At 46.8% G+C, this 27,768-nt stretch overlaps 1 protein-coding gene and 1 long non-coding RNA gene across 6 annotated transcripts in view; one reads left to right on the forward strand and one right to left on the reverse strand.

The window, feature by feature from the left end:
- Positions 1 to 874: 874 nt before the first annotated feature.
- Positions 875 to 27,768, reverse strand: part of LOC132596813 (uncharacterized) — a 33,448-nt gene continuing 6,554 nt past the window's right edge. The window contains exons 3-5 of one of the 5 annotated variants that reach the window (XR_009562852.2): positions 15,578 to 15,712; positions 11,354 to 11,461; positions 875 to 10,999 (exon numbers count right to left, since the gene is read on the reverse strand). This is a non-coding gene — a long non-coding RNA (uncharacterized lncRNA). Of the gene's footprint in view, positions 11,000 to 11,353; positions 11,462 to 13,032; positions 13,821 to 15,577; positions 15,713 to 27,768 lie in introns of those variants that run through there. The other 4 variants (XR_009562853.2, XR_009562851.2, XR_009562850.2 and 1 more) reach the window with 4 other exon arrangements.
- On the forward strand, positions 4,205 to 25,717 carry FSD2 (fibronectin type III and SPRY domain containing 2). The gene is made up of 12 exons (XM_030878521.2): positions 4,205 to 4,849; positions 5,000 to 5,095; positions 6,777 to 7,007; positions 8,374 to 8,396; positions 9,423 to 9,544; positions 11,543 to 11,698; positions 14,130 to 14,264; positions 15,006 to 15,156; positions 17,841 to 17,974; positions 20,600 to 20,732; positions 23,254 to 23,430; positions 25,439 to 25,717. The coding sequence occupies exons 1-12, from the start codon at positions 4,205 to 4,207 to the stop codon at positions 25,689 to 25,691; spliced, it is 2,256 nt and encodes a 751-aa protein (XP_030734381.1). The 3' UTR covers positions 25,692 to 25,717.

Consider the following 27,768-nt stretch of genomic DNA (forward strand, 5'->3'; position numbering starts at 1 on the left):
AAGTAGCAGAGACAATGCAAACACAGGACTTTCTGAATCCAGACCAAGGTGACCTCAAGGAGAGGTAAGGGGAGCGGGTAGAGGGATGTTACCTGGAGATTGAGGAGACAGAACCAGAATCAGAGTTAATTGGACATTAGTTAGATTTCAGGATGTCAAGGATGAGCTCCCGGTCTCTGATTTGGGTGCTGATGGGAGTGGGTTACTAATGGCTATTAGGAACGCAGTGGTCCTCCCCATGGTGGATGGGCGGGGAGCTCTCAGCAGGAAGAACAGCCTGAGCCAGGGCCTTGTGTGGGACTTACATGAAAGGATACTGAGAGAGGTCAGAAGGAACAGCAATGTCCACTGGAGAAGGCCAGGCTGTGTGGGGAGGTAGAGCTAGGATATGAGGGGTGGGGGATAACTTCCCTGATACCCAGGTGAGTTGGGACTTGCCAGCAGTGGAGCCCTCAGAATGCAGGACATGTAGACTTTCCACATCCTCCTGGGCAAAGCAGCATGGTGCTGTGCTTACACTAGGCAGGGACTCTCCTGAGGAGAGCCATGGGGTGCACAGCCAGTGGACCATAAAGACAAAATGGTTTCAAGGAGGATTCCTGCCTACAAGGTGACACTCAGGTGTGAGGGAAACTGTGTGATTTTGGTCCATGTGACCAGAGCCTGTGCTTTAAGAGGGGGAGGTATCCTGGGGTCCCATGACAGAGGCAAGTGGTGTCTCTGAGAAGCTGTGCACCAGCCCAGATGGGTCAATCACTTATTCACTTGTCCGGGGCCTCCTTTCCACCAGGAATCATGTCTTGTTCATTGGACCCCCAGCATCCAGCAGTCCTGTTCTCTCTCTTTTTTTAAAAAAAAGATTTATTTTATTATTTACTTAATTTATTTTTGGCTGCATCAGCTCTTAGGTGCGGCACACAGGATCTTTGTTGAGGCATGCAGGATCTTTTCTCTCTCTAGTTGTGGCACGTGGGCTCCAGAGCATGTGGGCTCTGTAGTTTGCTGCATGCGGGCTCCCTAGTTGAGGCGTGCAAGCTCCGTAGTTGTGGAGTGTGGACTTAGTTGCTCCGCGGCATGTGGGATCTTAGTTCCCTGACCAGGGATCAAACCCGCATCCCCTGCATTGGAAGGTGGATTCTCTACCATTGGACCACCAGGGAAGTTCCAGTCCTGTTCTCTTGAATCCACCTGAATCCACACCCCTCCAGGCCCATGAACAGTCAGGGCCGGTGTCAAGGATGACGCCCAGCGCCACAGCCTCTGAACATGGTGGGGTCACCTGTGATCTCTGTGTGAGTGCAGACTCCCAGGTCACTCCGTGTTGCCCCACAGCGTGCTGGGGCAGGACTTCTGAGACTCTGGCCTGACCAGGTGGGACCTGTAACACCCCTGGAGCAGAGAGAGCAGCCAGGAGCTAGGAGTGAATACAGAAGTGCTCTTAAGCTCGGAAGACCTGCTGCTGCTGCAGGCCTGTAAGAAGCCCCTGGAAGTGTGACCCTCCCATCCTCTCAGCTTCTATTTCCAGATCTAATTGCCCTCCATCTCATTCCCCTCCCCTGCCCCCATGATGTTGTACTAGAGCTCAAAGCAAATGTTCGTGGTGAGACAGTACTTCTATGCAATGGGGTTCTTCTTCCCCCACCCCCAGCTTTATTGAGATATAGTTGACATATAACTTTAAGTAAGATTAAGGTATACATGTGATGATGTGATGCACATATTTATTGCAAAATAATTACCACAATAAGGTTAGTTACAGCCTCCATCACCTCACATAATTACCTTTCTTTTATGTGTGTGGTGAGAACGTTTAAGATCTACTCTCTTAATAAACAAATGGGACCTGATGAAACTTAAAAGCTTTTGCACAGCAAAGAAAACCATAAACAAGATGAAAAGACACCCCTCAGAATGGGAGAAAATATTTGCAAATGAAGCAACTGACAAAGGATTAATCTCCAAAATTTACAAGCAGCTCATGCAGCTCAATATCAAAAAAACAAACAACCCAATCCAAAAATGGGCAGAAGACCTAAATAGACATTTCTCCAAAGAACATATACAGATTGCCAACAAACACATGAAAGGATGGTCAACATCACTAATCATTAGAGAAATGCAAATCAAAACTACAATGAGGCATCACCTCACACAAGTCAGAATGGCCATCATCAAAAAATCTACAAACAATAAATGCTGGAGAGGGTGTGGAGAAAAGGGAACCCTCTTGCACTGTTGGTGGGAATGTAAATTGATACAGCTACTATGGAGAACAGTATGGAGGTTCCTTAAAACTAAAAATAGAACTACCATACGACCCAGAAATCCCACTACTGGGCGTATACCCTGAGAAAACCATAATTCAAAAAGAGTCATGTACCACAATGTTCACTGCAGCTCTATTTACAATAGTCAGGACATGGAAGCAACCTAAGTGTCCATCGACAGATGAATGGATAAAGAAGATGTGGCACATATATACAATGGAATATTACTCAGCCATAAAAAGAAATGAAATTGAGTTATTTGTAGTGAGGTGGATGGACCTAGAGTCTGTCATACAGAGTGAAGTAAGTCAGAAAGAGAAAAACAAATACCATATGCTTACACATATTTATGGAATCTAAAAAAAAAAAAAGGTTCTGAAGAACCTAGGGGCAGGACAAGAATAAAGACACAGATTTAGAGAATGGACTTGAGGACACAGGGAGGGGGAAGGGTAAGCTGGGACGAAGTGAGAGAGTGGCATGGGCATATATACACTACCAAATGTAAAACAGATAGCTAGTGGGAAGCAGCCGCATAGCACAGGAAGATCAGCTCAGTGCTTTGTGACCACCTAGAGGGGTGGGATAGGGAGGGTGGGAGGGAGACGCAAGAGGGAGGAGATATGGGGTATATGTATATGTATAGCTGATTCACTTTGTTATAAAGCAGAAACTAATACACCATTGTAAAGCAATTATATCACAGAAAAAGCATACAGTAAGTGCTCAATATGTAGTAGCTACTACTAATATTGTGTTTACTGCTACTATTATTCTTTCTTTCTAGATTTTGTGTACCTCCATTAAAATAGTGGACCTCATAGTCTCTACATAATGAGTACTCTGTTTATTTTACTTAGTATCATACAGTAAGTCTTTCTCCAAGCTATCATTTGCTCTCCCTAATATTTTAAAGGCTACATTATATTCTACAGGGTGTACATTTCCTTCTTTACTTAACCATTCTCCTAATCATTAGCGCTTTACAATTTTTTTGGCTATTATAAAAAAAGGTTTTGGTGGACATTTTTACATAGAAATAATTTTTTCCACTGTATTTTTTTTTTTTTTTGCGGTATGCGGCCCTCTCACTTCTGTGGCCTCTCCCGTTGCGGAGCACAGGCTCCGGACACGCAGGGTCAGCGGCCATGGCTCACGGGCCCAGCCGCTTTGCGGCATGTGGGATCTTCCCGGACCGGGGCACGAACCCGTGTCCCACTGTGCCACCAGGGAAGCCCAGCATTTTTAAAGCTCTTGATCCATGCTGTCACACTTGTTTTCCAGAAAGGTGGGGCCGTGCATATTCTAACCAACAACATGTAAGAGTACTCACTTCACTGGACCCTTACTCAGCCTTGGGTATCAAAAGGCAAAATGGAATCGACTCATTTGTTCTCTGCTACTCATAAGGATGAACTATTTTCCAAATGTTTTTGTACAGGTAATATTATATGCAAAAGAAATTATTTTGTAAATTCTCATTGCTCAGTAACCTACTGAGATTTTTCTTTCCAATTAATTCATATAATTTGTTTAATAATAATTGCCTGAAACACTTGCTATTATTTTGCCTTTTGAGATTTTTAGGTTTTTTCAGGTCATTTGTTAGGTTTTTAGGTTTTTTCAGGTCATTTGTTAGTCAAATCAATTTATGTGTTTGGTTTTTTTTCATAATTTCTCCTGTCTCTTTTAAGCTTAGGAAACCCATCCTCCTGTAGAAAGCAAACCTTTCTTTACAGATTGTTTAAAGTGAAACTACAACTGAGCTGCTCAGATGATTTTTTGTTTTAAATTGTGAATAAGTTGAGCCCAATTTAATGACCATCTACTGCAACGACCTTCTCATAAATGGGGTTTTGTGTTCTAGGATCCAGTGTATCCACTAAGAACTGTCCAGGAAGAATCCTGCTTGTGCAGAAGTGCTGCCCAGAGCTACGATGGAGGGGGAGGCGGGAGAAGCACCAGGGCTGGGCAGGCCCGCTGCTTCCAAGGACTTCCACTTTCGTCACATGGATCTGTATGACTCTGAAGACAGACTGCAGATCTTCCCAGAAGAAGACACTCAGATGAGAAGAGAAGTAGTTCAAGCCGAAATGACCAATGAGCCAAGACAGCCCATGCAAGGGAAGGCTCAGAGAGACCTTGGAGAGGAAGTGGATGAACTTGTCCATCTATATGGACTTGAAGATGATCACGAATTAGGGGATGAGTTTATTGACAAAAGCACGCCCAGAATAGAGGTTTCAGAGTATCCTCCTTATATGATGATGGGGAGAGAGCCACTGAGGGAGCAGAGAGACTGGAGACTTAGTGGCGAGGCTGCGAAGGCTGAGGACCTGGGCTTCGGGGCATGGGGCTCGGCAGGCCACTGCCGGGACTTGCGGGAAGCCTATCGGTACACCCACGGCCATGCCAGTGAGGAGTATGAGTGCTACGTTATCCCAGAGGAGGAGGACGAGGAAGAAGCTGCCGATGTCTTCTGTGTCACTTGCAAAACTCCAATAAGAGCATCGGGGAAGGTTCTTGTTGAGCACAAGGAGCATGAGGTGACCCCGCTCGGTAAAGCACTGGAAAGTGCCAAGGTAAATAGATCGCCCTAGTCCTCGTTTCTCTGGATATTGCATTTGAATCTCAAGTATGTAGGCAGGGAATAAATCTAAAATGCCTTCTACAAAAGAGAGAGAGAGAGAGAACATAGCATTAATGTCCTCTTGGGATCCTTTGTTTGATAGGATGAAATTCACAAAAACATGTACAAATTGGAAAAGCAGATTATTGAGATGGAAAATTTTGCAAGTCACTTGGAGGAGGTTTTCATCACGGTGGAGGTAAGAGCGCGCTTGATGACCCAGTCAGATACACATTGCTTCCATCAGCTGTGTCTGGTATGAGTTAAGGAATCTGTTCTCTTGGAACATATGGTGTCAGTACTGCTCCTCTTCCCTCACCCCTCTTTCTGCCCTTCCGTAGCACAGTGGGCATGCAGCTGTGGAAATGATTACCTGGCAGCATTCCCTACTGAACTATTAGCTCTCATGGGCTGGGTCTTCGGTGTCTTTATAGCTCCGGTCCTACTACAAGGTGGGACTCCTTCATGGGCCAGTCTGATAAGGCATTGCAAGACACCCATCCTGTCATTGATAAGTGTTTCCCGGCTGTTACCTATTTCTCACAAGATCAATAAGTTTCTGTGCCTGTCACCAAACATGTCACGGTCCCCTGGGTGTGCCTAGTAGGTGTGAAGTCCACTGCTGTGATACCAGCATGCAACCTAGCCATCCAGATGAGGTAGCCCAGACATAAGGACCAGAGGACTTCCTGTGTCCCCTCTCTTCATGTGGATGCTCTCCTTCTATTAATGCAGCCTCAGATTGTATCAACAGGAGCAACTCATAGGAATGAACTAAGCCCTGGGCCCCCTTCCCGTGAAGCTAGACTTTCCTCCCCACCCCCAGTCTTAAAAGGGAGGGCAGCTATTCCACTAATTCTCTATGGAAGGCACAGAGAAGGGACAAGAAGCCCTTACATCTAAGCATAGGGTGGTGGGTGGTAGGAGGGCAAGTATACAACAGCCAGGACAGAACTCCCTACCCTCTGTACTGCCAGCTCACTCTCAGATCAGAGCAGCTTCACCCTCAGTGAGGACTCTAAGCTCTTCCTTTTACACTCAACACTGGTGGGGGTCACCTACTGCTTTTCCCTCTCTTCCACCATTCTGAGCAAGTCTTAGAATGTGTACACAGTAGGTGCTCAGTAAATACTCCCTGAATGATTGATAAGAGCCTCTTCTTTGGAAATGTCTCTGTTATCTAATAAGGATGGTATAAATCAGAACCCACAGAGCTCTCCTGGGCTTCCAATCTAATTTACGGGGACCAGGATTTGATATGCTTTAATTAATGTTTCTTACCCACTGCCTTCCAGGATTAAGTACTGGCACAACCCTCTCTCTGCCTTCCTGCCTTTTCTCATCTATTAGGCAGCACCACCCGGCTTGTTCCCCTTCCCCTGCACCTTTTTCTTAGTTGATATGAGAATCTGGGTGATCCTGATGTTTGTATAGTCCAAGCATCAGGGAGTGGAGGTGAGTGTTACGAGATGTTGAGAGCTCAGGAGGGAAAGATAGGTGGGATTCTCCCAAGGCAGACATCTTCATGTTAAGGTCCAAAGTTCCAGTGGCAGGCTGACTCATCACTGGCAATCTTCCTGGTCGGTTGTCATGGTGATGGGAGGTGGCTAAAACAGAAGTGGGTGGGGTATGGGGAAGGGGACTGCAAAATGCGGCCAGCAGAGAAAGCAGTAATTCTTGTTAAGATTATTGCTGGGGTTCTAGCTGGAGACTCCTGGTCCTAGCTACCCTTTTGTCCACCTCAGCACCCTGGCAAGCAATGTTAAGACAACAGGGAGGGACTAAAACATCTCTGGATAGATACATTTTCATGCCCCAAATAACTCTGTAGTCAACATACATGCAGTGAAATGATGGCTGAGATCAACTATATCTTGCAGGAGAATTTTGGAAGACAAGAAAAAAACTTTGAGTCACATTACAATGAGATCTTGGAAACACTTGCTCAAAAATACGAAGAAAAAATACAAGCTCTAGGGGAGAAAAAGAAAGAGAAGCTGGAAGCCTTGTATGGACAGCTGGTCAGCTGTGGAGAAAATCTTGAAACCTGCAAAGAACTGATGGAAACAATAGAGGAGATGTGTCATGAAGAGAAAGTTGATTTCATTAAGGTCAGTAATGAAGTGAAATAATGAACTGCAATGACAAGTATGATTAGAGTAGGTTAGATTGTCCCCTCTCTGCCTGGAGATGCTGGAACCAACTTTCACGGTCAGCATCCATTTGATTCCACTGGATGTATCACCATGATGATACATCCTTCGTCTCTCTGCACAGCTTCGCCATGAGTAGCTAAGCAGGCTCATACACAGCTGACCCTTCCCTCCACCATTGCTTGGCTAACACCAGAGACTCATCACTGTCCTCTGTCCTGGTTACCCAGAGATCTGTGCCCTCATCGTGAAATGGGGCAAAAACAGTGCTCTGAGGGGACTTCCCCGGCAGTCCAGTGGTTAAGACTCCGCCTCCCAATGCAGGGGGCACGGGTTCGATCCCTGGTTGGGGAACTAAGATCCCACATGCCGCAGCCAAAAATTAAAACAAACAAAAACAAAACAAACAAAAAACAGTGCTCTGAAACTTTTCTGGCCATCTCAGACAGCCTCCTGGAGGTCTGGGGAGAAAGATCTCCAGGCTAAAAAGGCACCTCCTGTTTCCCAGTTACAAGTGCAGCCATTATACATCTCACTTCATAAGCTCAGACATGCAAAAAAAAAAAAAAAAAAATCCATCTCTTGATACCCTTGAAATCCACTTCAGTTTGACCCCAAGTCCCCATGTAGCCAGACTGTGGGAATTTCAAGCTCAGAGCTGGGGTCTCCTTTCTTTACAAGGTCCCACAGGAATATGGGGCAGCAGTGGGGTCCAGTATGTGAGGGAGGGGCCCTCAGCCTCCAGAGCTTCCTAGTTACCAAATACAGCCTTTACATTGGCCATGCCACAGGGGTCCCTCCAAGCCCAACAGTGCCTCCTTCCTGCCGTGCTTGGGGTAGCCAGGGAGCCGTGACCCAAGCTGGACAGCAGGTGGGCAGACACCATCAGAGCCCTCAGTACTACTCAGACCTTTTGAACCAATGGTTCCTCAATATCACTGTAGCTTAGTGACATAATCCAGAATGTGGAGAAAGTGATATATATGAAGACGTTTTCTCTGTTATTTATGATGGTGAGAAATTGGAAACAACCAAAATGTCCAACAGTAGAGTGAACGATGGAGTTTCTATTCAATGAACTGTTACACAGTCTTTCAAATTGATGATCCAGAAGACCATCTGTAACCTGGAAAGTGCTCACATAATGTTAATGGGAAGAAACTATACAGGTGTCATAAGAGTCATTTTTCTTAGGGCTTGGGACATGGCTGATTTTTCTCTTTTACTCATTTCCAAGTTTTAACATGTTTATATTATTATATAGTTTGAAAAAGAAATTTATTTCCAAATTCAATTCAATATTTTTTCTCTTTCTCCTTTTTAGGATGCTGTGGCTATGGCTGACAGGTAATACTTTTGTTCTGACATGTATTTTCTTTTTCTGTTCCTTTTACCTCTAGATATCCAACTAGATATCAGTTCCACTTGGTTATATGCTCCCAGTTTCAGCTTTTGTGTCTGCCCCTACGAGTAAATAGCACTGGCTTTGGAAGGACAGTATGGGATCACAAGGACCCTCTAGTACCAAATCTTAGAATCTCAGAGCTGGAAGGGAGCATATGATGAGGCCTAGCCTGCAAGCCCAGGGTCAGATTTCCTCTCTGAGCCCCTCCTTTCAGCAGGAGGAACAGAGATCATCCCCAGCATCCCCCAGCTGGGCCAGGGCCCAGACCGTGTGCTGCGGAAAGCATGCATGTTATAGAGTCAGACTGGAGTTTAGATCCTGCTACCCCCATGACCTTGGGCAAGTCCAACCAGTCTAGGACCCACCTTCCTTACCTACAAACAGGGATAGCTTTATGGGAATAAAATCAGACAATGTCTGTAAAGCAACACGAACACTGAAGCTTAATAATATAAGGGTTAAGAGCATGAGTTTTGGCAAAAGACAGACATGGTTACAAATTGTGCCTCTGCTACTTACAAACCCTGTGACGGCCAGGAGCATGAGCAGGAGACCCAGAGCCCTGGTCCATGGTCATCGACTTGAGGGCACTTGACCACGTGGAGAGGGAGCCCCAGAGGGGCTGTATGTCTTTGGGGCCTGGGGTGATGTGGGGTGGGAACTCCCAGGTCAGCATCGGAGGATCTTCCAGATGGTGTGGATCTGGGGCTCATAGGTGGACATCCTCCCGCCCCCTACCCTCTGACATGACCCCACCCCTTCTCCTCTCCTCAAAGGCGTAAACCAACCTGCCCATCCCCATGGGTGACCTCGTTGGTCAGTCACTGAAGCAGATGCCAGCAGGCAGCCCGCAGCATGTTAAAATAAGGAAATAAAAGTTCATCCAAGAGGCCCTCGTTGCTTATCACTAGTGACCCCCGAGGAGAATGCCCCTTCATTCTCGTTAGTGTGTCTTTTTATACTCACAGACTTGGAAAATTCCTGAAAACAAAAACAGATGTGGAAATCTCGGCGCAGCCTGAATTTGAAGACCAGACCTTGGACTTCTCTGATGTGGAGGAGCTTATGGGCGCCATTAACACCATCCCAGGTGCATATCTCACTTGTGTGCATACTTCACACCAGTTTCCCTGAGCTTTGAGTTAGTTTGATGGCTAAAAAAAAATCATAAAGGTTTAGAAACAGGCATTTTCCCCCCACCAGCTGCATAAGCTTCATGGTTATGTCTTTATGACTTGTAAGGGTGAAAACAGAGGCTGACCTTCCTGGGGTAAATACCCACCCTCACTCTCCAGGGTGCCAACATCTGGCCCCAGAAACTCTAATTTACTCCAAGCAAGTACCCCAAATTTTATTTCCTCGACTGTTGTATTTATGTTCCTCCCAGGTGGCTGTTTTTAGCATAGGGTTAAGAGATGGGCTTTGGAATCCTATGGAGCTGGTGAGAATCCCAGCCCTGCTACTTCCTAGCTGTGTGACCCTGGACAACTTACCTAACCTCTCTGAGCCTTGGTTTCCTTGTCTGTAAAATGGACATAATCATGACTCATGGGGACATGGTAGGAAATAAATAAGGTAATGTATGTACAGCATGTCACATGGTGCCAGGTAGCTCTTAAAAATCTTATTGTGATAACTTATTTTTAAGAATGATACTACAATTTAGCTTTTACTGATTGCTCACCTTTCCTTTCTCACCAACACCCAGCACCATTCTGAACAATGTTTTGTATATCATTTTTGTTTTTCCTTTATACAGATTTTTAAAAAATAAAAATGGAATTGTTTTATAATCTGCTTTCTTTTTTTAGCAAAACAATTGTGACGAATATTTTCTCGCACAGATAAATTCTTCTACAACACCACTCTGATGGCTATATATCTTAATCTGTTTACTTAATCCTCAACTGTTGGATGCCGAGACGTTTCTAGGTTTTTCACCATTATAAACCATACTGCAATGAATGTCCTTAATTATAAATCTTGGAGGCCATTCTTAGACTTACTGGGTCAAGGGGAGATTTCACTGAGCTATGAAGTCCTTTGGATGGTCTAGGGATGGTGTTGCCCAAGTAATCAGGCCCAGTCTTTTGGAAGGAAAGGCACTATCGTCCAAGTCAGCACTTGAGAAACATGGAGATTTTTCCTCATCCTCCTGTGTCCAGGTCCCATGCAGACCATCACCCTCCTGCTTCCATCTGGAGCCATCCCTCTTCTTACTGCATCCCCTGATGGGGCTGTTCTCTGCAGGGTATAGAAGGCATCTTCTGTGCATCCTGAACTCCATCACGTGGGGATACATGTTCTTTCTCTTCTCACCTTTGTCATGTTAGGGTCCTCCAGCCCCTAACCAGCAAGGAAAGGCTGAGTTCATTCCTTTAAGTTTTACCTGGACTGAACAGTTTCAGAATTTGAAAATAAGGATGTTCTTGAAAGCTTGGGATGGAGGGAGGTGCTGCCATTGGAGAATTATGGAAGAAAAACAAGGAGTGTTTCTTGGTTGTGGGTGAGCCTGTGTGGGGCTGGGGGAGGCAGAAATATTAACCTACAGAGAAGAAAATAATTAACTCAGTAGATGGACTCTAAAGGAGTTGGTTCTGAAAAGCACAATTTGGCCAAACCCAATCTTCTCTCATCATAATGAAGGAGACAGTTGTTGGATGGGTCCCCCAGAAAAAGCAAGGCATCCCTGTTAAGGCTTCTTTCACTCCTCTGTTCACTCCAGGGCTCAGGGCAGTAGTGCTGTGGTCCTGGCTGTCCTGCCTCTTTGGATGGCGTGGAAGGGTCAGAGGACCCATCCTTAGGTCAGGACTTACAAACCATACCCCAGCCTGAATTGCTGTCACCAACCCCACCTCCTCTAGCTTGTGTGGATTGGTCAAAGCAGGAACGGACATACCGGTTGCTTCAGGCTCACGGTTGGGGGGTTTGGCCTTCCCATCCCTGTCCACTCTGGGCTGCCTCTTCCATCTCCAAAGCCCAAGGATGCATTGAGGGATTGGTTGTCCTGTAAAAGGGGCCATTCCCAATTCATACCTCTACTTAAGGCTCCTCCTTTGTTTTGTTTTTCTCTGTTTTCCTTTTCTAGCTCCTTCTGCTCCAGTGATAAACCCACAGGCCCCCAACTCAGCCACAGGTTCCTCAGTCCGAGTGTGCTGGAGCTTATACTCTGATGACACCGTGGAGAGCTATCAGCTATCCTACTGGCCAGTGCAGGACAGCTCACCTGGGAAGGACCGAGCAGGTGAGGCTCTGTCAGGAACAGAACCATGCTCTAAAACAGTTAAGGCCTCTCAGAGGCCAGGGCCCTGCCTTCCTGGAGGTTGGGAAGGTAGAGATAGGATGAACCTGCACACCTGGCTCCTTGGAGCTGGCACGATCTGGGAACTACACAGAGGATGGGATGCAGGCAGGTGAGCATGGCAGAAAGGAATAGGAAGGCAAGTTGGGGCCTGACTGGGGAGGATCACAAGGCAGGCTAAGGTATATGGACTGTATCTACCGCCGTCGGGTCAGAGTTGTCCTTGGGATAAGTCTCTGGCTGCACTGTGTGCAAGAGGGGTGGGGACACCCCTCCTTGAAGAGGCCCAGCTGGATTGGCTGGGTTCTAGCAGGTCCTGGCATGTGAGCGCGGGCTGGCTCTCCTCAGAGCAACCCTGTGTTGGGAGAATCTGGAGGGTTAGTCTGCAGACCCCCATGGGGGCTGAGGGGGGTTCTGCAGCCTGGGAGGGCTGCTCCTGATCTGATCCACATTCCCAGATGGAGCCAGCTGCTGGGAATGGCCCCCAGCCTCCACTGTGGGCAGCTCTTGGCCCATTCTCTTCCCAGGGAAATGGAGCTGGCAGGCCTGGGGTTAGGGCTGAGATACCTGCCTACCCCTCATAATAGATAAGCCAGTCTCCTATTGAGAAGGGAGAGTCAAGAGAGCAGAGGAGGGGACTTCCCTTGCGGTCCAGTGGTTAAGACTCCATGCTCCCAACACAGGGGGGCATGGGTTCGATCCCTGGTCAGGGAACTAAGATCCCACAAGCCGCATGGTGCAGCCAAAAAAAAAAAAAAGAGAGAGAGAGCAGAGGAGCCCCATCTGAGCATCTGAAGGAATCAGGGATTAGGGCCAGCCTGGGAGGGCCTGTTCTGTGTGCATGGGGTCAGAGTGAGATTGCTGGAAAGGGATTTAGAGATCTCCATTTTATGGATGAGGAATCTGGGACCTAGAGAAATGAGCTGTCTGTGGGGACACCGTGAGTTACGGCAGAACCAGGATGAGAATCAAGTCCGCAGGCTCCCTGCCCAGAGCTCTTCTCCTTGTACCGGGTCGTGCAGGTGGAGGGTTCTATGTGCCGAAGGGGAGGATGGTTTATCTGCCCAGGGATTTGGAAGGAAGGGGAATCCTTGAGAAAAGTAAGTTTAAGCAATGATGAGGGAGAGTGAGGGTGGTCAGAATAAGGACTAAAGAGGGCGTTGCGGCGGGCGGGGGGTGGGGGCGGGGCGGGGGAAGGGGAGATTTGAAAAGGGAGATTGTGGACCAAAAAGTCAGATCTGATCGATCAGTCAGTTTTTGCCACAAATCAACCCTGTTGGTACTCTCTGCAGAAGAGGCCATTGTGTTGGGGCTTTGTCCTGGGGATCAATAAAGATCTTTAATGGATCACTTTGTTATAAAGGAACTGATATCAGAGAGTGGATTAATGACTTATTACTGCCTTTCAAGAGTCTGGGGATGTTTGGACGTGTATCAGTTAGCTTTTGCTGTGTAACAACACCCCCAAACACACACATGTACACAACACATTGGCTAAAAATGACAAATATTTACATTCATTCATTTGTTGGGAGGGGCAGAACAGGGGTAGGAAATTCAGAGGTACAAACTACTATGTATAAAATAAATAAGCTACAAGGCTATATTGTACAGCACAGGGAATATATCCAACATTTTATAATAACTTTAACTGGAGTATGATCTATAAAAGTATTGAATCATTATGTTGTACACCTGAAACTAACATTGTAAATCAAAGGTACTTCAATTTTTAAAATGACATTTATCCAAGAGTTTGCATGCCACAACTAAGAAGCCCGTGTGCCACAGTGAAGATCCTGTGTGCTGCAGCTAAGACCTGGCGCAGCCAAAATAAATAAATAAAATTTAAAAATAAAATAAAATGGCATTTATGATTTATTATAATTCTCTGAATTGGCTGGACAGTTCTTCTGGTCTGGGTCAGCTTGGTAGGGCTGGATGGGCTAGGATGGCCTTGCTTATATGTCTAGGGCCTCAGCTGCAACGGCTGAGGCCTCTGTCCATGTGATCTCATCCTCCAGGAGGCTGGCTGAAGGTTGTTCCCATGGAAGTGGAAGCATTCCTGGCAGGAAGAAGACAAGGCCCCTGTGCACCAGCACCTCCCAAATCTCTGTTTGTACCATGTTTGCTATAGTCCCATTGGCCAAAGCAAGTCACATGGTTAAGCCCAGCTTCAAGGCATAGTGGGAAAGACCAGACCTCTCAATGGAAGGATCAGCCGAGTCACGCTGCCGAGGGGCATGCATACACAGATGGGAGGAATTGGTGGCCAGTTCTGTATCCATTACAGGGGAAATAGATTACAGCGCAATGAACTTGGAGCCAGTTGGCCTATTTTAAGGTTGAATACTTGTCTTTATTTTTTCCCCAGAGTTTACGATGACGGTCAAAGAAACATATTGCTCAGTAACAAACCTTGTGCCAAATACCCAGTATGAATTTTTGGTCACAGCTCAGAACAGGGCTGGCCTCAGCCCCGCCAGTGAGTGTGCAGTGTACATGACAGGTAAGGAGGCCATTTGTTTCTGTAGCAGGACCTTCACTGAAGGGGACACAAGAGTCATGGCTTCCTTGACGTGGCAGGGCTCTTGATTTCACTTGGAAGGGCAGGAATACCTTTGCATTTTTTTCTTTCATTTAATACACCAAATCTATATGCCTGATATGGCAGGGACATTTTCTCACAGTTGGTCTCAAAATATCAAAAAGTACTGCTCTTGGACACAGTACCATTTGAACCTTGCAACCATCCTCCATTCCAGGAACATCTGAAAGGGATTCCCTGGTGTCTCAGTCCATTTGGGCTGTTATAACAGAATCCTACAGATTGGGTGGCTCATAAACAACAGAAATTTATTTCTCATGGGTCTGGAGGCTGGGAAGTCCAAGATCAAGGTGCCAGCAGATTCAGTGTCTGGTGAGGACCCTTCCTGGTTCAGAGTCAACTGTCTTTTTTGCTGTGTCCTCGCATGGCAGAGAGGGGCAAGGGAGCTCATTGGGTTTTCTTGTATAATAAACCCCTTTGACCCTCATGACCTAATCACTTCTCAAAGACTCCAGATACCATCACATTGGGGAATAGGTTTCAACATATGAATTTGGATGGGGACACAAATGTTCAGTCTATAGCTTTCTATTGCACTGAATCTCTTGTAGGAAGAGAGTGCTTGCAATGTCTGCCCATGCTCTGGACCACAGGGCTGGATGTGAACAGGTTTGTTCATCTCTCCCTTTCCCCTGCATTTAGCGCCTTGTCCCCCCATTATGAAAAGCAAAGAGATAAGGAGCTGTGAAGAGGCTGCGCTGATCTGCTGGGAGTCTGGGAACCTGAATCCTGTGGACTCATACACGGTGGAGTTGACCCAGGCAGAAGTGCCGGGAGCCTCGGGCGTAACTGAGTGAGTCATGAGGGGCGTTGGCTGGGCACCAGAGGCCTTGACACAGAGACACAGCTTAGGAAATGTGTGGAGTCTGGAGAGACGGTCAGAATTTGTGTCACACAGGAACCTTAATTTTGTGAGAAATAGCTGGAATGCTACCATTGAAGGTGAATGATGGATGAGTGAATAAATGGTAAACCTCAGGTTTGCTTTCTTAGCACAACCAAGGTTTACCATCATTCATTCAACAAGTATTGAGCGCATAGGTGGCGCGTGGGCGTTGGTGAACCAGACAGACAAATTCCCCACCCTTCCAGAGCTAACAGTCGAGTGGGGGGAAATAAACCAAAACCAAGAAAACAAATGCTTAAAATACACAGTGCTATGAAGGGAAAAGAAACTCAATGAAATAGGGAATGCGGTGGAGGTGGGGGCTTACTTTGGAAGAGTAGACGTCTGAACTGAGACCTGATGCGTGGGAAGGGTTGAGGCCTGAGACAGTGGATGGAGGCAGCACCTGGCCCCTGGGCAGGCGTGAGCTTCCTGTACTGGAGGAACCAGGAGACCCACCTAGCTGGAATTTAAGAAGTAGAGAGGACTGTGAGAGGCAGAAGTAAAAGAGATTAGATTTCAATGTACAAAGAACATGATGTCCATGGTAGAAGGCTGTCTGGAGGCTCACATTCCCCTTTGATTGGCAGAGATCTGGAGGGGTTCACAGATAAACGAAGGCTGTACTCAGTGACCACAATGGCCTGCAGATCCTATGAATCTACAGCTGTGTACAGTGGAGGAAACATGGATGTACCTCTGGGTTACAACCAGGCAGTGCAGAAGCTTGTGGAAGGGGAATGAACCAGGCAGCCCGGTACCAGCCACCAAGTCCCAGGGGCTGCCCTGTTGTGTACCTACCCAGCTCTGGAGAAATGGAAGAGAGGGGTTTGGTGTCAACAGATTCTTCCATGCTAAATTCAGGGTTTGGGCCGTGGCCATCTATCCCACTCACCCATTTGCCCCAGGTAGAATCCATATGTCCACAAGAACATCAGGGCTGCTGACCTTGGCTGCTGATCTACTTCTGGGGATCCTCAGAAGCAGGGCAGTGAGTCCAGTGGTCTGGCCACCTGAATGGTTTGGATTTCCTTTGCAACTTGTGCTGATACTTTAAGGGCACCTGATACCTGGGACCAGCCCATTATGATTGGGGTCATCAGAAGGCTGGTCAGTGACCTAGGTGATCTGGGATGGTGCTGACTCTCCTAGTATAAACCTAAACATGGCATCCTGTTGCTCTGGAGAAAAGACAAAATTCCTTCACGGCTCTGGCCCCTTCCTGTCTCTCCAGGTTAACCACACCAGCTCTCCCTCCCTCTTTGGCCCCAACCACATTGGTCATATTTTAGTTCCTCCTACTTTCCATGCTTCTTCCTGCCACAGGACCTTTGCACATGCTTCTTCTATGTAGGAGACTCTTCTACTCTCTTTTTATCCAATTACCTCCTCGTCATTCTTCAGAGTTCAGCTCAAAAGTCACCTCTCCCCTACTATACCTTCTATAGTACACTGTCAACTTGTCATGGTTACCATCTTATGTTTCTTCCAGTGATGGCTTGAGAAATGCCTCTCTTCTAGACTGTAAGTTCTATGAGGGCAGAGACTACATTAATTTTCCCTAAGGCCTCCCTATACAGTCTCTGAAACCTAAGGTGTTTAGTTAATACTTATTGAATGAAGGGACTTCCCTGGTGGCGCAGTGGTTTAGACTCTGCACTCCCAATGCAGGGGCCAGGGTTCGACCCCTGGTCAGGGAACTAGATCCCACTTGCATGCTGCAATTAAGAGTTTGCATGCCACAATTCAGAGTTTGCATGCCACAACTAAGGAGACCTTGAGCCGCAACTAAGGAGCCAGTGAGTTGCAACTAAGGAGCCCGCCTGCCGCAACTAAGACCCAGAGTAACCAAATAAATAAATAAAATAAAAAATACTTATGGAATGAATATGTAAAAGTGCCCCTCTGCCCAGAGCTGTAGCCTCAGAGTGACCTGGACATCCCGGCCTCGCCAGGTGTGGGTGTTGTATCTGTAAATGGGCATCACCCTGAAGGCTTCTCTTTCCTACTGAACTGAAATGGGGTTGGCAGCTGCAGGAGTACAGACAGTGGCAACCATGGGCTTGTAATCCTGTATTGTACCACTTACATAAATTGGATTATTCCCAGTAGGTAGCTGCCCTCAAAGAGGTTAATAGCAGTGGGCTTCTGTGGGCCTTTCAGCTCTAGCCAGATCCTTTGTTCATAAACGCAGACTGAGAGCCTGCTAGGGGCCCAGCGCTGTGCTTATGTAAGTGGTACTTGACCCCTGCCCTCAGAGAGGTTGTGGCCCTACCAGACAGACTGAGACACATTGGATTCAACTGCATGCATGCCCCTGCCATGCAGCGCTAGACAAGGTGCCTGGGACATGGGGTGGGGAGCTTGGAGGGGAGAGAGCCACAGACAGAAGGAATACAAAGAAATGAGGAAAGTGGACCTGAGTGGGAGGGAGCACTGAGGGGTCAACACTCCTGCCTGCACCGCTGCTGGAGGGCAGAGAACAGGGGTGGTGGCGGGGGGAATTAAAAATCCCTGCTTTGAAAGGGAGGCCTGGTGCTTGGGCCTGGCTGCCCCGGCCCCAGGGTGACTTCAGCTGCCTCCTTGCCCAGGTCTGTTGTGGGCATTCCCACCTGCGAGTGCCTGGTGCAGCTACAGCCCCGGCAGAGCTACACCATCTACGTGCGAGCCCTCAACGTGGGGGGCCCCAGCGCAAGGAGCGAGCCTGCTACAGTCTACACCACAGGTCTGTGACCCCTGCCGCATACTCTCTGGGCCCAAAGTGACCCCCTTGTAGCAGACCCAGGGCTGCTATGACTTCATTGTTAAATCGATAAATGTTCACTGATATGAACACATGGCAAATCAGGCTGGGAAGGGGCTCAGGGGTGATCAAAGCCCTGGGGTCCCATTTTACAGAAGGGGAGACCGAAGGCCCAAGTCATACAGCAATGGGGTGGCTGAGCAAGCATTAGAACTCAGGGTTTTTCTCCATGACCTTCAGGTGGACTAGAGGCTTGTCACACTGGACCTGGGTGGCCCAGAAAGCACATTTCACACAGGCTGAACACCACCCCTGGGACATGGTCTTTATGAAATTCCCAGGAAGAGCCATGGGCCATGAATTATCTCCCTGCTATCGGCCCAAACATCTCCTTACCCACAGGCCCAACGTAGCTCTGGATGCCTTAGTGGGTGCCCACATCCACGCCAAGCTCCCACCCCCTGCCCGCACTTGCCATCAGCACATCATGGAATCATCACATCTCATGTTCAAGTCCTGAGTCAGCAGAGATATCACTAGAAACATTCCATGCATCTCCTGCTATCCCAGCACTGCCACGGCTCTGGGTTCTAAGCTTTGCTAAGGTGTGCTAAAGCCAGGTGGCTCTTCCCACACCTCACAGAGCAAGCCCAGCTCGGGCCAGCTGCAGACTGGGTGACAGGCAGGTAAGAAGCAGAAGGAGGGAGCCTGGGCCCAGGGTTCAGGGGACATCGTTCCTTTGGCTGGGATCTTTCACTGAGGGATGTAGGGTCATTTTGTCCTCATTTCCAATACCAGGAGGAAAGGTATGCGATTAGTCCCCACTTATGTTCCTTCCACAGAAATGCGAAAAACAAGTTACGTGGCTGCCGAAGGCGGTAGGGGTTAGGGCTGGGATTGGGACTCAGGTTTTTCTTTTATATTGTGATGGAACTTTCCTTTGGTTGATTGGCATTTCTAATTTCTTGTGCTGACTTGGTGTTTTGAAATGTCAAACTCTGGCTGTTTCGATAAAAGAGAACAGAGCAAAAGGTACAGTCAGCCCTTGGTTATTATTGTCTCTGAATTCCTTTGTTCAAATAATTTGTTAAGAGTGTACTTACAAAAAACTTGAATAAACATGAATCAGCAAAAGACATATCTATTCGTTCAAAAAACGATCCTTGGGCTTCCCTGGTGGCGCAGTGGTTGAGAGTCTGCCTGCCGATGCAGGGGACATGGGTTCATGCCCCGGTCCGGGAAGATCCCACATGCCGCGGAGCGGCTGGGCCCGCGAGCCATGGCCGCTGAGCCTGCGCATCCAGAGCCTGTGCTCCGCAACGGGAGAGGCCACAGCAGTAAGAGGCCCGTGTACCAGAAAAAAAAACAACAAAAAAAAACGATCCTTGTTTGGGCCTAGAGAGCAGGCAGTAAGGGCCATGCCTGTCAGCTGCAAGGTGGGAACCTGCCTCCCCCTGGTCCGTCCGCTCAGATAGCAAATGAAATTTCCAGGAGCATCGAATTGTGGAAATAAATGTGGACAGCTTGGGGCTTCCCTGGTGGTGCAGTGGTTAAGAATCTGCCCGCCAATGCAGGGGACACAGGTTCGATCCCTGATCTGGGAAGATCCCACATGCCACGGAGCAACTAAGCCCGTGCACCACAACTACTGAACATGCGCTCTAGAGCCCATGAGCCACAACTACTGAAGCCCGCGCGCCTAGACCCTGTGCTCTGTAACAAGACAAGCCACCGCAATGAGAAGCCTGCGCACCACAATGAAGAGTAGCCCCCGCTCGTTGCAACTAGAGAAAGCCCGTGCACAGCAACCAAGACCCAACGCAGCCAAAAAAGAAAAAAAAAAAGTGAACAGCTTGATGGCGAGGCCTGAAGTAGAATTTGAAGCAATGAACATGACAGAATGGGAACTGAGGAGCTTGACTAAGAGACAATGATGGAGAATGAGTTACTATGTCCCTAAACAAAGTATTTAAAAAAAAACTAATTTCTTATTAAACCCATTTGGTACCTTTTTTTTTTTTGATGTGCTTTGTTTTAACCATGACTTGGAGAGGGTTACAATCTCCTTCCTTCTCCCCAGCTGCCCTAATTGAAAGTTGAATGTGGAATTCTGCTAACCTTTGTCAAATTGATCGTTAAGAATTTCCTCAATTGCTATTCCTCTTGGCAAGTAGGTTAGAAATTCCTGTTCACCAGCAAGTATTTACAGCCTCCTATTTAAGGGCGCAGCCACTGGAATCAGAGGGGCTTGGGGTTCGAATTTGAGTTCTGTCATCTGCCAGCTGACTTCTCAACCACCCTGCACCTCAGTTTTCTTCTCTACAAGATGGAAATACTAACCCCTGGGTACTCATAAGGAGTGAATGAGATAAGAGTTACTGCTTAGCTCAGTACTAGACTCACAGTAACCCCCAACACATGTTAACCGCCACCATTATTAGCATGAGGGTCACTACCACGCAAAGTCCAGGCTCACGTGTATCGTGCAGGAAGCTGAGTCGGCCATGCGTGGTGAAGCCTCGGCCCGCACGGAGCGCAAAGTGGAGAAAGCAGAGGAGTGACTGGCTGTTGGGGGTGTGTGTGTCTGTGTGCTTCCTCCCCTCGCAGGCAGCTACTTTCGCCTGAACAAGCACACCTGCCATCCCTGGCTGACCGTTTCTGAAGATGGGCTTACAGTGGTACGAAGTGAGAGGAAAGCCTCCGCCAGGAAGCCACTCCCCAGCGACACCCGCTTTACTAGGTACTATATCAGCCCCTCACCCACCTGAACAGTCTGTGAACCAGCCTAATACATGCTGTTATTCGGGTAAAGTTGGATTATGACACATGCAGCCTTGAAGGGGGCTTCAGGCTCACTCCAAGAAATGAGTGAGGGGGAGGGGATGGTGGGGAGCGGAGGCTGGGGAGAGGGGAGTAGGGGGTCTGGCTGGTGCCAGCAGAGGAGACGTGTTGTGGCCTCTGAGGTGGAGTCCTGGGATCCCAGGGCTGGAGGGTCACACCGTCAGGCCGTGAGAGAGCAGCAAGGACCCAGGTCCCCCAGTGCTTGGCCCAGAGCTCTCTCTCCCACACTGTGATACTATCTAACAAAAGCCCTGGTGAAAAACCAGCCCAAAGCTGGTGGAGGGAATGGTGGTCGTGCTAGTGCACGACCTGAGAGAGGGCCGTCCATCAAAGATGCGCCTTGTCTGTCTGGATCTGCGCTATCTCCAGAGCTTAGTACTCAAGATCAAAATGATGTATTTGTAACTCATTTCTTTCCAAATGCTTAAAGAAAACTTAAAACAGGGGGCAAGGGACCTCCCTGGCGGTCCAGTGGTTAAGACTTCACTTTACAATGCAGGGGGTGCGTGTTCGATCCCTGATTGGGGAGCTAAGATCCCACATGCCTCGTGACCAAAACAAAACCAAAAGAAATAAAGAAAACAGAAAAAATATTGTAACAAATTCAATATAGACTTTAAAAATGGTCCACGTCAAAAAAAAAATCTAAAAAAAAAAAAAACGGGGCAAATATGCCCTACTGAAATAGAAAAATCACAGCGATAGATGGAAAAAAAAAAGAACACAGCTTAACTTCAAGGGCTAATTTCTGTTTCCAAGATTAAACATTAAACACAGCTCTTAGCTTCCTGGTAATCAGGATTAAAAGAATTCTCGGTGGGTTGGTCTTAGAGTCAGGAGGATCTTAAAAGGAAGGAAAGGACTCTCTTAGGGGGGCCAGAGGGGCCACCGATGGAAAACTGCATCCAGCCTCCCTGCCTGGGTCCTGGACTGTCCTGCAGCCGACACTTCCTCTGACACTCGCTCCCTGCTGGCCTTCTTACTGCATGTGTGTTACATACCTACTATATGTAAGTGTTAGCGTGTGACAGCAGAACAGCACACAGTACAGTGGAACACAACTTTACCCTTTCCTGCCTCTGTCCACTCAACCCAGGGTTGGGGGGCACAGAGAGGATTAAGAAGCAATAAAGTCCTTACCTGCGTTAAAAAAACAGAATGCAACTGATCAAATCTTAAAGAGCTTATTGGCTTTTTTTCAATAATTCATGAGTTGGGCAGCCTCTAATCTACAGCATTTCTATGGTGGGTCTCCTTCATATGTGGTCCTCTGAAAACACACACCTTTGACCAGGCCACTGCTACTTCACTCTTTGTGTGGATTATAAGACAGCTCTCTGGGTAGACACAGCCTCAAGCATCTTCAGCTTCAACCCTTTGGTGTTGCACTAAAAGTTGCAAAACCAGTTTTTGGCCATGTCTTTTGAAAGTCCTGTGTAGGTGGTCCAGCATCTCATATTGTAATATGGGAGTACTTACCACCTACTGTTCCGGTCTTGGCTTTTGGGGTTCCAGCCAAGCTGAGTTAGAGTCCCATTTTAATATCCTGTTACCAGTACATCTGTTGACCCATGAAACAATGTGCTGTGTGCTGGGGGTAAAGAGACAAAGATAGTCCCTGGGCCTCCCTACTGGCACAGTGGTTAGGAATCCGCCTGCTAATGCAGGAGACACGGGTTCGTGTCCCGGTCCGGGAAGATCCCACATGCCACGGAGCGGCTAGGCCCGTGAGCCATGGCCACTGAGCCTGCGCGTCCGGAGCCTGTGCTCTGTAATGGGAGAGGCCACAACAGTGAGAGGCCCGCGTACAGCAAAAAAAAAAAAAAAAAGAAGAAGTGTGAACTGGGGAGGGAGGGGGAGAGGCAGATGGGGAACAAGGAGACCAGAAGCAAGTGCTGGCCAGCTCGTGAACCTCAAGCATACGGTTCCATCGACCGTGCTGTGTTCTGTTAGGTTTCAGTCCCTTTCTTTTTTTTTTTTTTGCCACGCCTTGTGGCATGTGGAATCTTAGTTCTCCAGTCAGGTACCGAACCCACACCCCCTGCAGTGGAAGCACAGAGTCTTAACCTCTGGACCACCAGGGAAGTCCTCAATCCAAGAATCTTTCTTCATGAACAAGTGAACCAAACCTTTTTGTTACTATAAAAGTCCAATCACTGTAAAAAGCAAACAGAACCTTTTCTATTGGCTTGTCTCCTCCTCACCTATAACCAGCAGTATAATAATCCTCTTCTAATCTTCAGCATCAGTCAAGTGAGCTTTAATAGTTAGGGCCGTGCTGCTTTACAAGTGGGTGTTCAAACACCTGCCTCCATGCTTCTAGACCACCTACTGACTGACCCCAGCAGCTGGTGTCACTCACCTGCACAGCCAGGCTTGGGTCACCCCAAATCACAGATGCTTCTACTTTCTAAAACCAGGTGTGTTGCTGTCATGGGAAACCTAATTCCAGTCCGAGGGCGCCATTACTGGGAGGTGGAGGTGGACGAGTGTTTGGATTACACGGTGGGTGTGGCCTTTGAAGATGTCCCTAAACAGGAAGACCTGGGAGCAAACCGCCTCTCCTGGTGCATGAGGCACACATTTGCATCATCAAGGTAAGGTGAAATCTGGATACCCAAGATTAAAAGGTGCTTTGAAAAGAACAGAGCGAGAGGTTTCCACTAGTAGTAACTAAGGCCCACGTTATGTTTTCTAAAATATGCTAAGATATTTCAGGACTCATTTCCAGCCCCCTTCCCTAAAGTCCAGATGGAAAGAGAAAGCAGCTCTGGGTACTTCCAATAAAATAGCTAAAATTCATGGAGTACTTATTCTACGCTAAGCACTGTTCTACACTCTTACACATACTATCTGGTTTACTTCCCACAATTGTATTATCCCATTTTAAAGATAAGAAAGCTATGCCCCACAGCAGTTCAATAATCCAACCAGCATGGATTCAGAGCTTGGATTCAAACCCAGGCAGTCTGGCTCCAAAGACAGCATTCTTCACCACTAAGTGATTGGTTTTGCATTTATGTTCAACTTCATTGTTACTAAATGAATAGTTTGATTTGAAGCCCCAATTCCATCTTTTTTAGTAGATGTGGGCAGAGGCTTAATGGTTATGGTTAATTCCGGTTTGCTTCTGTCGCTAAGCATTCTATCCTCTACTGGAGTAGTTCCATAAAGCTGGGAAAATCCATGAGGCCCAGGCCAGTAGACATTTCGGACTTAGAAGGCCATGGGTGCAACCACTCTCCATCTCAAAAACTGCAAAAATTTTTACCACACCAGTTTCCCAGTACCGTGGGTACTATGGGGCCTCTGATCCTCGACTTGCTGAATCCTATTAATGTTTCATCCAATGTTTTGTGCCCAGGAGCCTCCATCGTGGTTAGTTAAATGTTGTCATGCCTAAGCAAAGGTGAGAAGAGCAACTTTCCTCCTGTAAGATATTAAGACTAAAATCAGCTCTGCTAAACCTCAGACCCAGCTTGAGGAATGAAAGAAATCCCGTTCACTGAGCCACATACTGTTTTTGGATATTCTGCCTGAAGTAATACTAAAAAAAAAACAGTCTCCTCTCCTAGTCGGTTAAGAACAAGGGGCAGGGAACAACTGAAGGGCATACAGGATGAGGAGGAGTCTGTGTGGAGTGGGAGAGGTGAGGTTAAAAGACAGAAGGGTGGGAACACAAGACAGAGTGAAAAAGGAAGGGCGAAAAGCCCCGTGCTAGAGCAGAAGTTTGTAGTCCCACCTTGGAAAGATGTCTGGGGAAGGGGGGTGGGTGGTGGTATTTGTGTGTGTCTCTTAACAGTGGAGGACTCGTTATTTTTTGGTTCATAGTCTTAGACTCTATTGGTGGTGAGAGGGAAAGTAGAGGGAAGGGCTCATTCAGTTTCTGTTGACTGCTCAGTTAAGAAAAAAACAAGGTGAACTGGGATGGAAAGAGGCTGGTTTGTTCCGACACATCTGGATCATATTCTAAGCGTTCACCCCAGCCATGTGGACCAGCATGCTGGCACACAGAACTTCAAACAACCATAGGGGGCAGAGCTAGGAAATTCCTGTGGCCGCCCTTGGTTTCAGCCATTTTCAAAGCACAAAGAAGTACCCTCCCTTCATGAGAGGGTGCTGGTGCTATACAATACTGAGTGGTGACAGGCCCCCAGGTGCCCCCCTTAGTTTGAAAGTTTAGGAAAGGGATGGCTCAGAGTACTTGTGCACAGATTATACCAAAAGCCCCAATTTATTACATGAAAGATCATGAGGTTTCCTGTTTCAAATGTCTTTATTACAAGGGATTTACACATCTCAACCTTGAAATCCACATTTTTAAACGTATTTCTATACAAATTTTGATGCAATATGAGTTTATGATACTGTATGTTAAGTTTCTGCGGTTAAGTAGCTGCTCAAAAACAGAGTTTTGAAATATAAGTTTCTTAGGACACATTTTAGAAAAGAGATATATAGTTTGAGAAATGGCCTGTTACTTTGATAGTCATTTAATAAAAGAAAATGATATAATTATAGGAGTATTTGAAAATTGAAAATGTTCTGTAAACAGCCCATCTACAGAATTGCTGAAGCTCTGTTATATCAACGTTTAATCTTTAGGCATAAGTATGAATTTCTACACAACAAGATGACTCCAGATATAAGGATAACGGTTTCCCCAAGGAAGATTGGAATTCTATTAGACTATGAAAATTCAAAATTGTCATTTTTCAACGTGGACATTTCTCAGCATCTGTACACGTTCAGTTGTCAGCTTCACCTATTTGTGCATCCCTGTTTTTCTTTGGAAAAGCCTGGATGTCTAAAGATACACAATGGCATTTCAATGCCAAAGCACGTCACTTTCTATTAGACCCTTCGGATGCCCAGCTTCCTGTCTCTTTTCTGTACCTACCCCTCTCCCAGCCACTCACGCCTCAGCTGCCTGAACTTGGCATTCAAGCACCATGCACCCAGCTCATCATTTATGGTTCATGTTGTTTATCTGCCAGACTGTTGTGGGGGCATTCATTTCACCTGACTTGGATCCTGTGTGCTGCCACCTGTGTGATGCTAGGTTAGTCAGTTCTGGCTGTAAAATGACGGCTCAGACTAAATGAACTCAAAGGTTTCTCAGGTTGTCAAACTGTATTGGTCTATCTGTGTATATGCAAAGTATCTGAGTCCCCAAGGCCTACAGAGCTTGGGGGAGAAGGAGGGAAGTGATACATAAGTGTTAGTGGCTCCAGGCGCCCCAGCACTTATGACATTTCATTAGTCAGCCAAGAACAGGCGTAAGAAGGCAGGAGGCCACCCACAAAGAGAACCAGGGTAGCCACGTGCCGTGCTCAGCAGCCTTCTCCTCTCCTGTTTTCCCAGTAGTCAGTGGCACTCCGGTGAGGTTTCTCCCACCGAACACTGTTTCTAAAAACCTCCTCCTCTACTTCATGGTACTTACCCTCTTTAATTTTGAAATGACCTTTGTAACACCTAATTCCATGAAGGCAGGACAGTATCTGTCTTGTTCATCACTCAATCCCCAAGGGCTAACACGTGCACACCAAATACTTGTTTCATCCAGCCACTGCTCTTCGGCCTCTCACTGCTCTCCATGTGAGGGCTGGCAGGGCTTGTTCAAACTATAGCAGAAGACCTATGGCAGGAGAGGGACAAACCTGAGGGGGGGCAGTATGAAGGAAGAGAGGGGCAACTGTGGCTAGATGGCAAGACTGGTAAAAATGCAACATTACCTACTACTACATGCTTCCTGGTGTCACACAGCAGCCTGCACATAAATAATAATAAATGTGTTGCTTTCACTATGCGCACGTTTGGGGTAGGGGGGCTAAGGTCTCGTAAAAAACAGACAACAGTTGCAACTGATTCTAGGAACTGTCCTATAATGTAAGGAGAACCAGATTTGAAATCAGAAGACCCGAGTTTGATTGCTATTTTGTAGCGACTCTGCGACCACTGAAAAGTCACATTGTCTCCCTGAGCTCTGTTTCTCTTTAAACAAAGAGAAAAATAATATTTGTCTTCTAGGATGGGAGATTTAATGACAAACATGAGAATGCATCACAGTGTATGACATATAGCAAATGCACAACAATCTTTTAAGAGAAAACATCAGTCCACCAAGTGCAAAGCTGGGCCCTGGTAGGAGAGGTGGTCTCTAGCCAGCACCTTTGGGCATCCTGCCTCACTGGTCTCATGCCATTTTGTGACCTCGATGCCCAGCTCCCTTGGCTGCATTTCTGGTTCTCCAGTTCAAGTTTCCAGTTGCCACTTAAAGCTCTGCACACATAGCATTTTCATGCTTACCAGTCAAGATGCAGAGTAAATGACTCCACCTGTAAAGCAATTCTCAGGGACAATTTAGTATTGTGCCCTGTAGATGCTTCTCTAAACATATATGCCCCTGATCTCATCACTTAAAGTTTTATGTTAACTGAAAAATCTTACACTTTAAAGATTTTCACTTTCATGTTTCCCAGTACACTCAAAGTCTGACACAAGGAGCACCTCGTCTCCTATCTCAAAACTCTGCCTATTGGTATAAACAGAAGTTCAGATTCTTGAATTCACAACTCAACTTGAAAATCTTAAAGCTCGTTACAAACACACACACACACCCCTCTGCCCTACCAACCTGGATCACTACCCTTATATAAGGAAGATACAACCAAAGCAAGCACAGAGATGGTTCAAGTTACAAACAATTAAAATATATGTGTGTATTATCAAAAATGTTATCAGCTACTAAAAAAGAAACTACTGAGTAGGAAGTAGGACATCACAGATAAAGTTTGCATTCAGGATTCTAATAGGCTTTATTTCACATGTAATATAACATGGATAAAAACTAGGCATCTATAAGGTTCTAATAAAATTTTATTTGATCAAGAAAAAAATGGTGTAGAAATAGCTTTGATTTTTTAAATCCACTT

Source organism: Globicephala melas, chromosome 2, assembly GCF_963455315.2.
Source record: "Globicephala melas chromosome 2, mGloMel1.2, whole genome shotgun sequence".
Classification (NCBI taxonomy): Eukaryota; Metazoa; Chordata; class Mammalia; order Artiodactyla; family Delphinidae; genus Globicephala; species Globicephala melas.

What these genes read in the sequence shown, in the direction of transcription:
- FSD2 (XM_030878521.2), top strand. Translation starts at nt 4,205, where the DNA reads ATGGAGGGGGAGGCGGGAGAAGCACCAGGGCTGGGCAGGCCCGCTGCT. An exon ending in TGCTACAGTCTACACCACAG is followed by an intron (nt 17,975 to 20,599) that starts GTCTGTGACCCC and finishes CTCCCCTCGCAG; the next exon opens with GCAGCTACTTTCGCCTGAAC. An exon ending in CACACATTTGCATCATCAAG is followed by an intron (nt 23,431 to 25,438) that starts GTAAGGTGAAAT and finishes TTTAATCTTTAG; the next exon opens with GCATAAGTATGAATTTCTAC.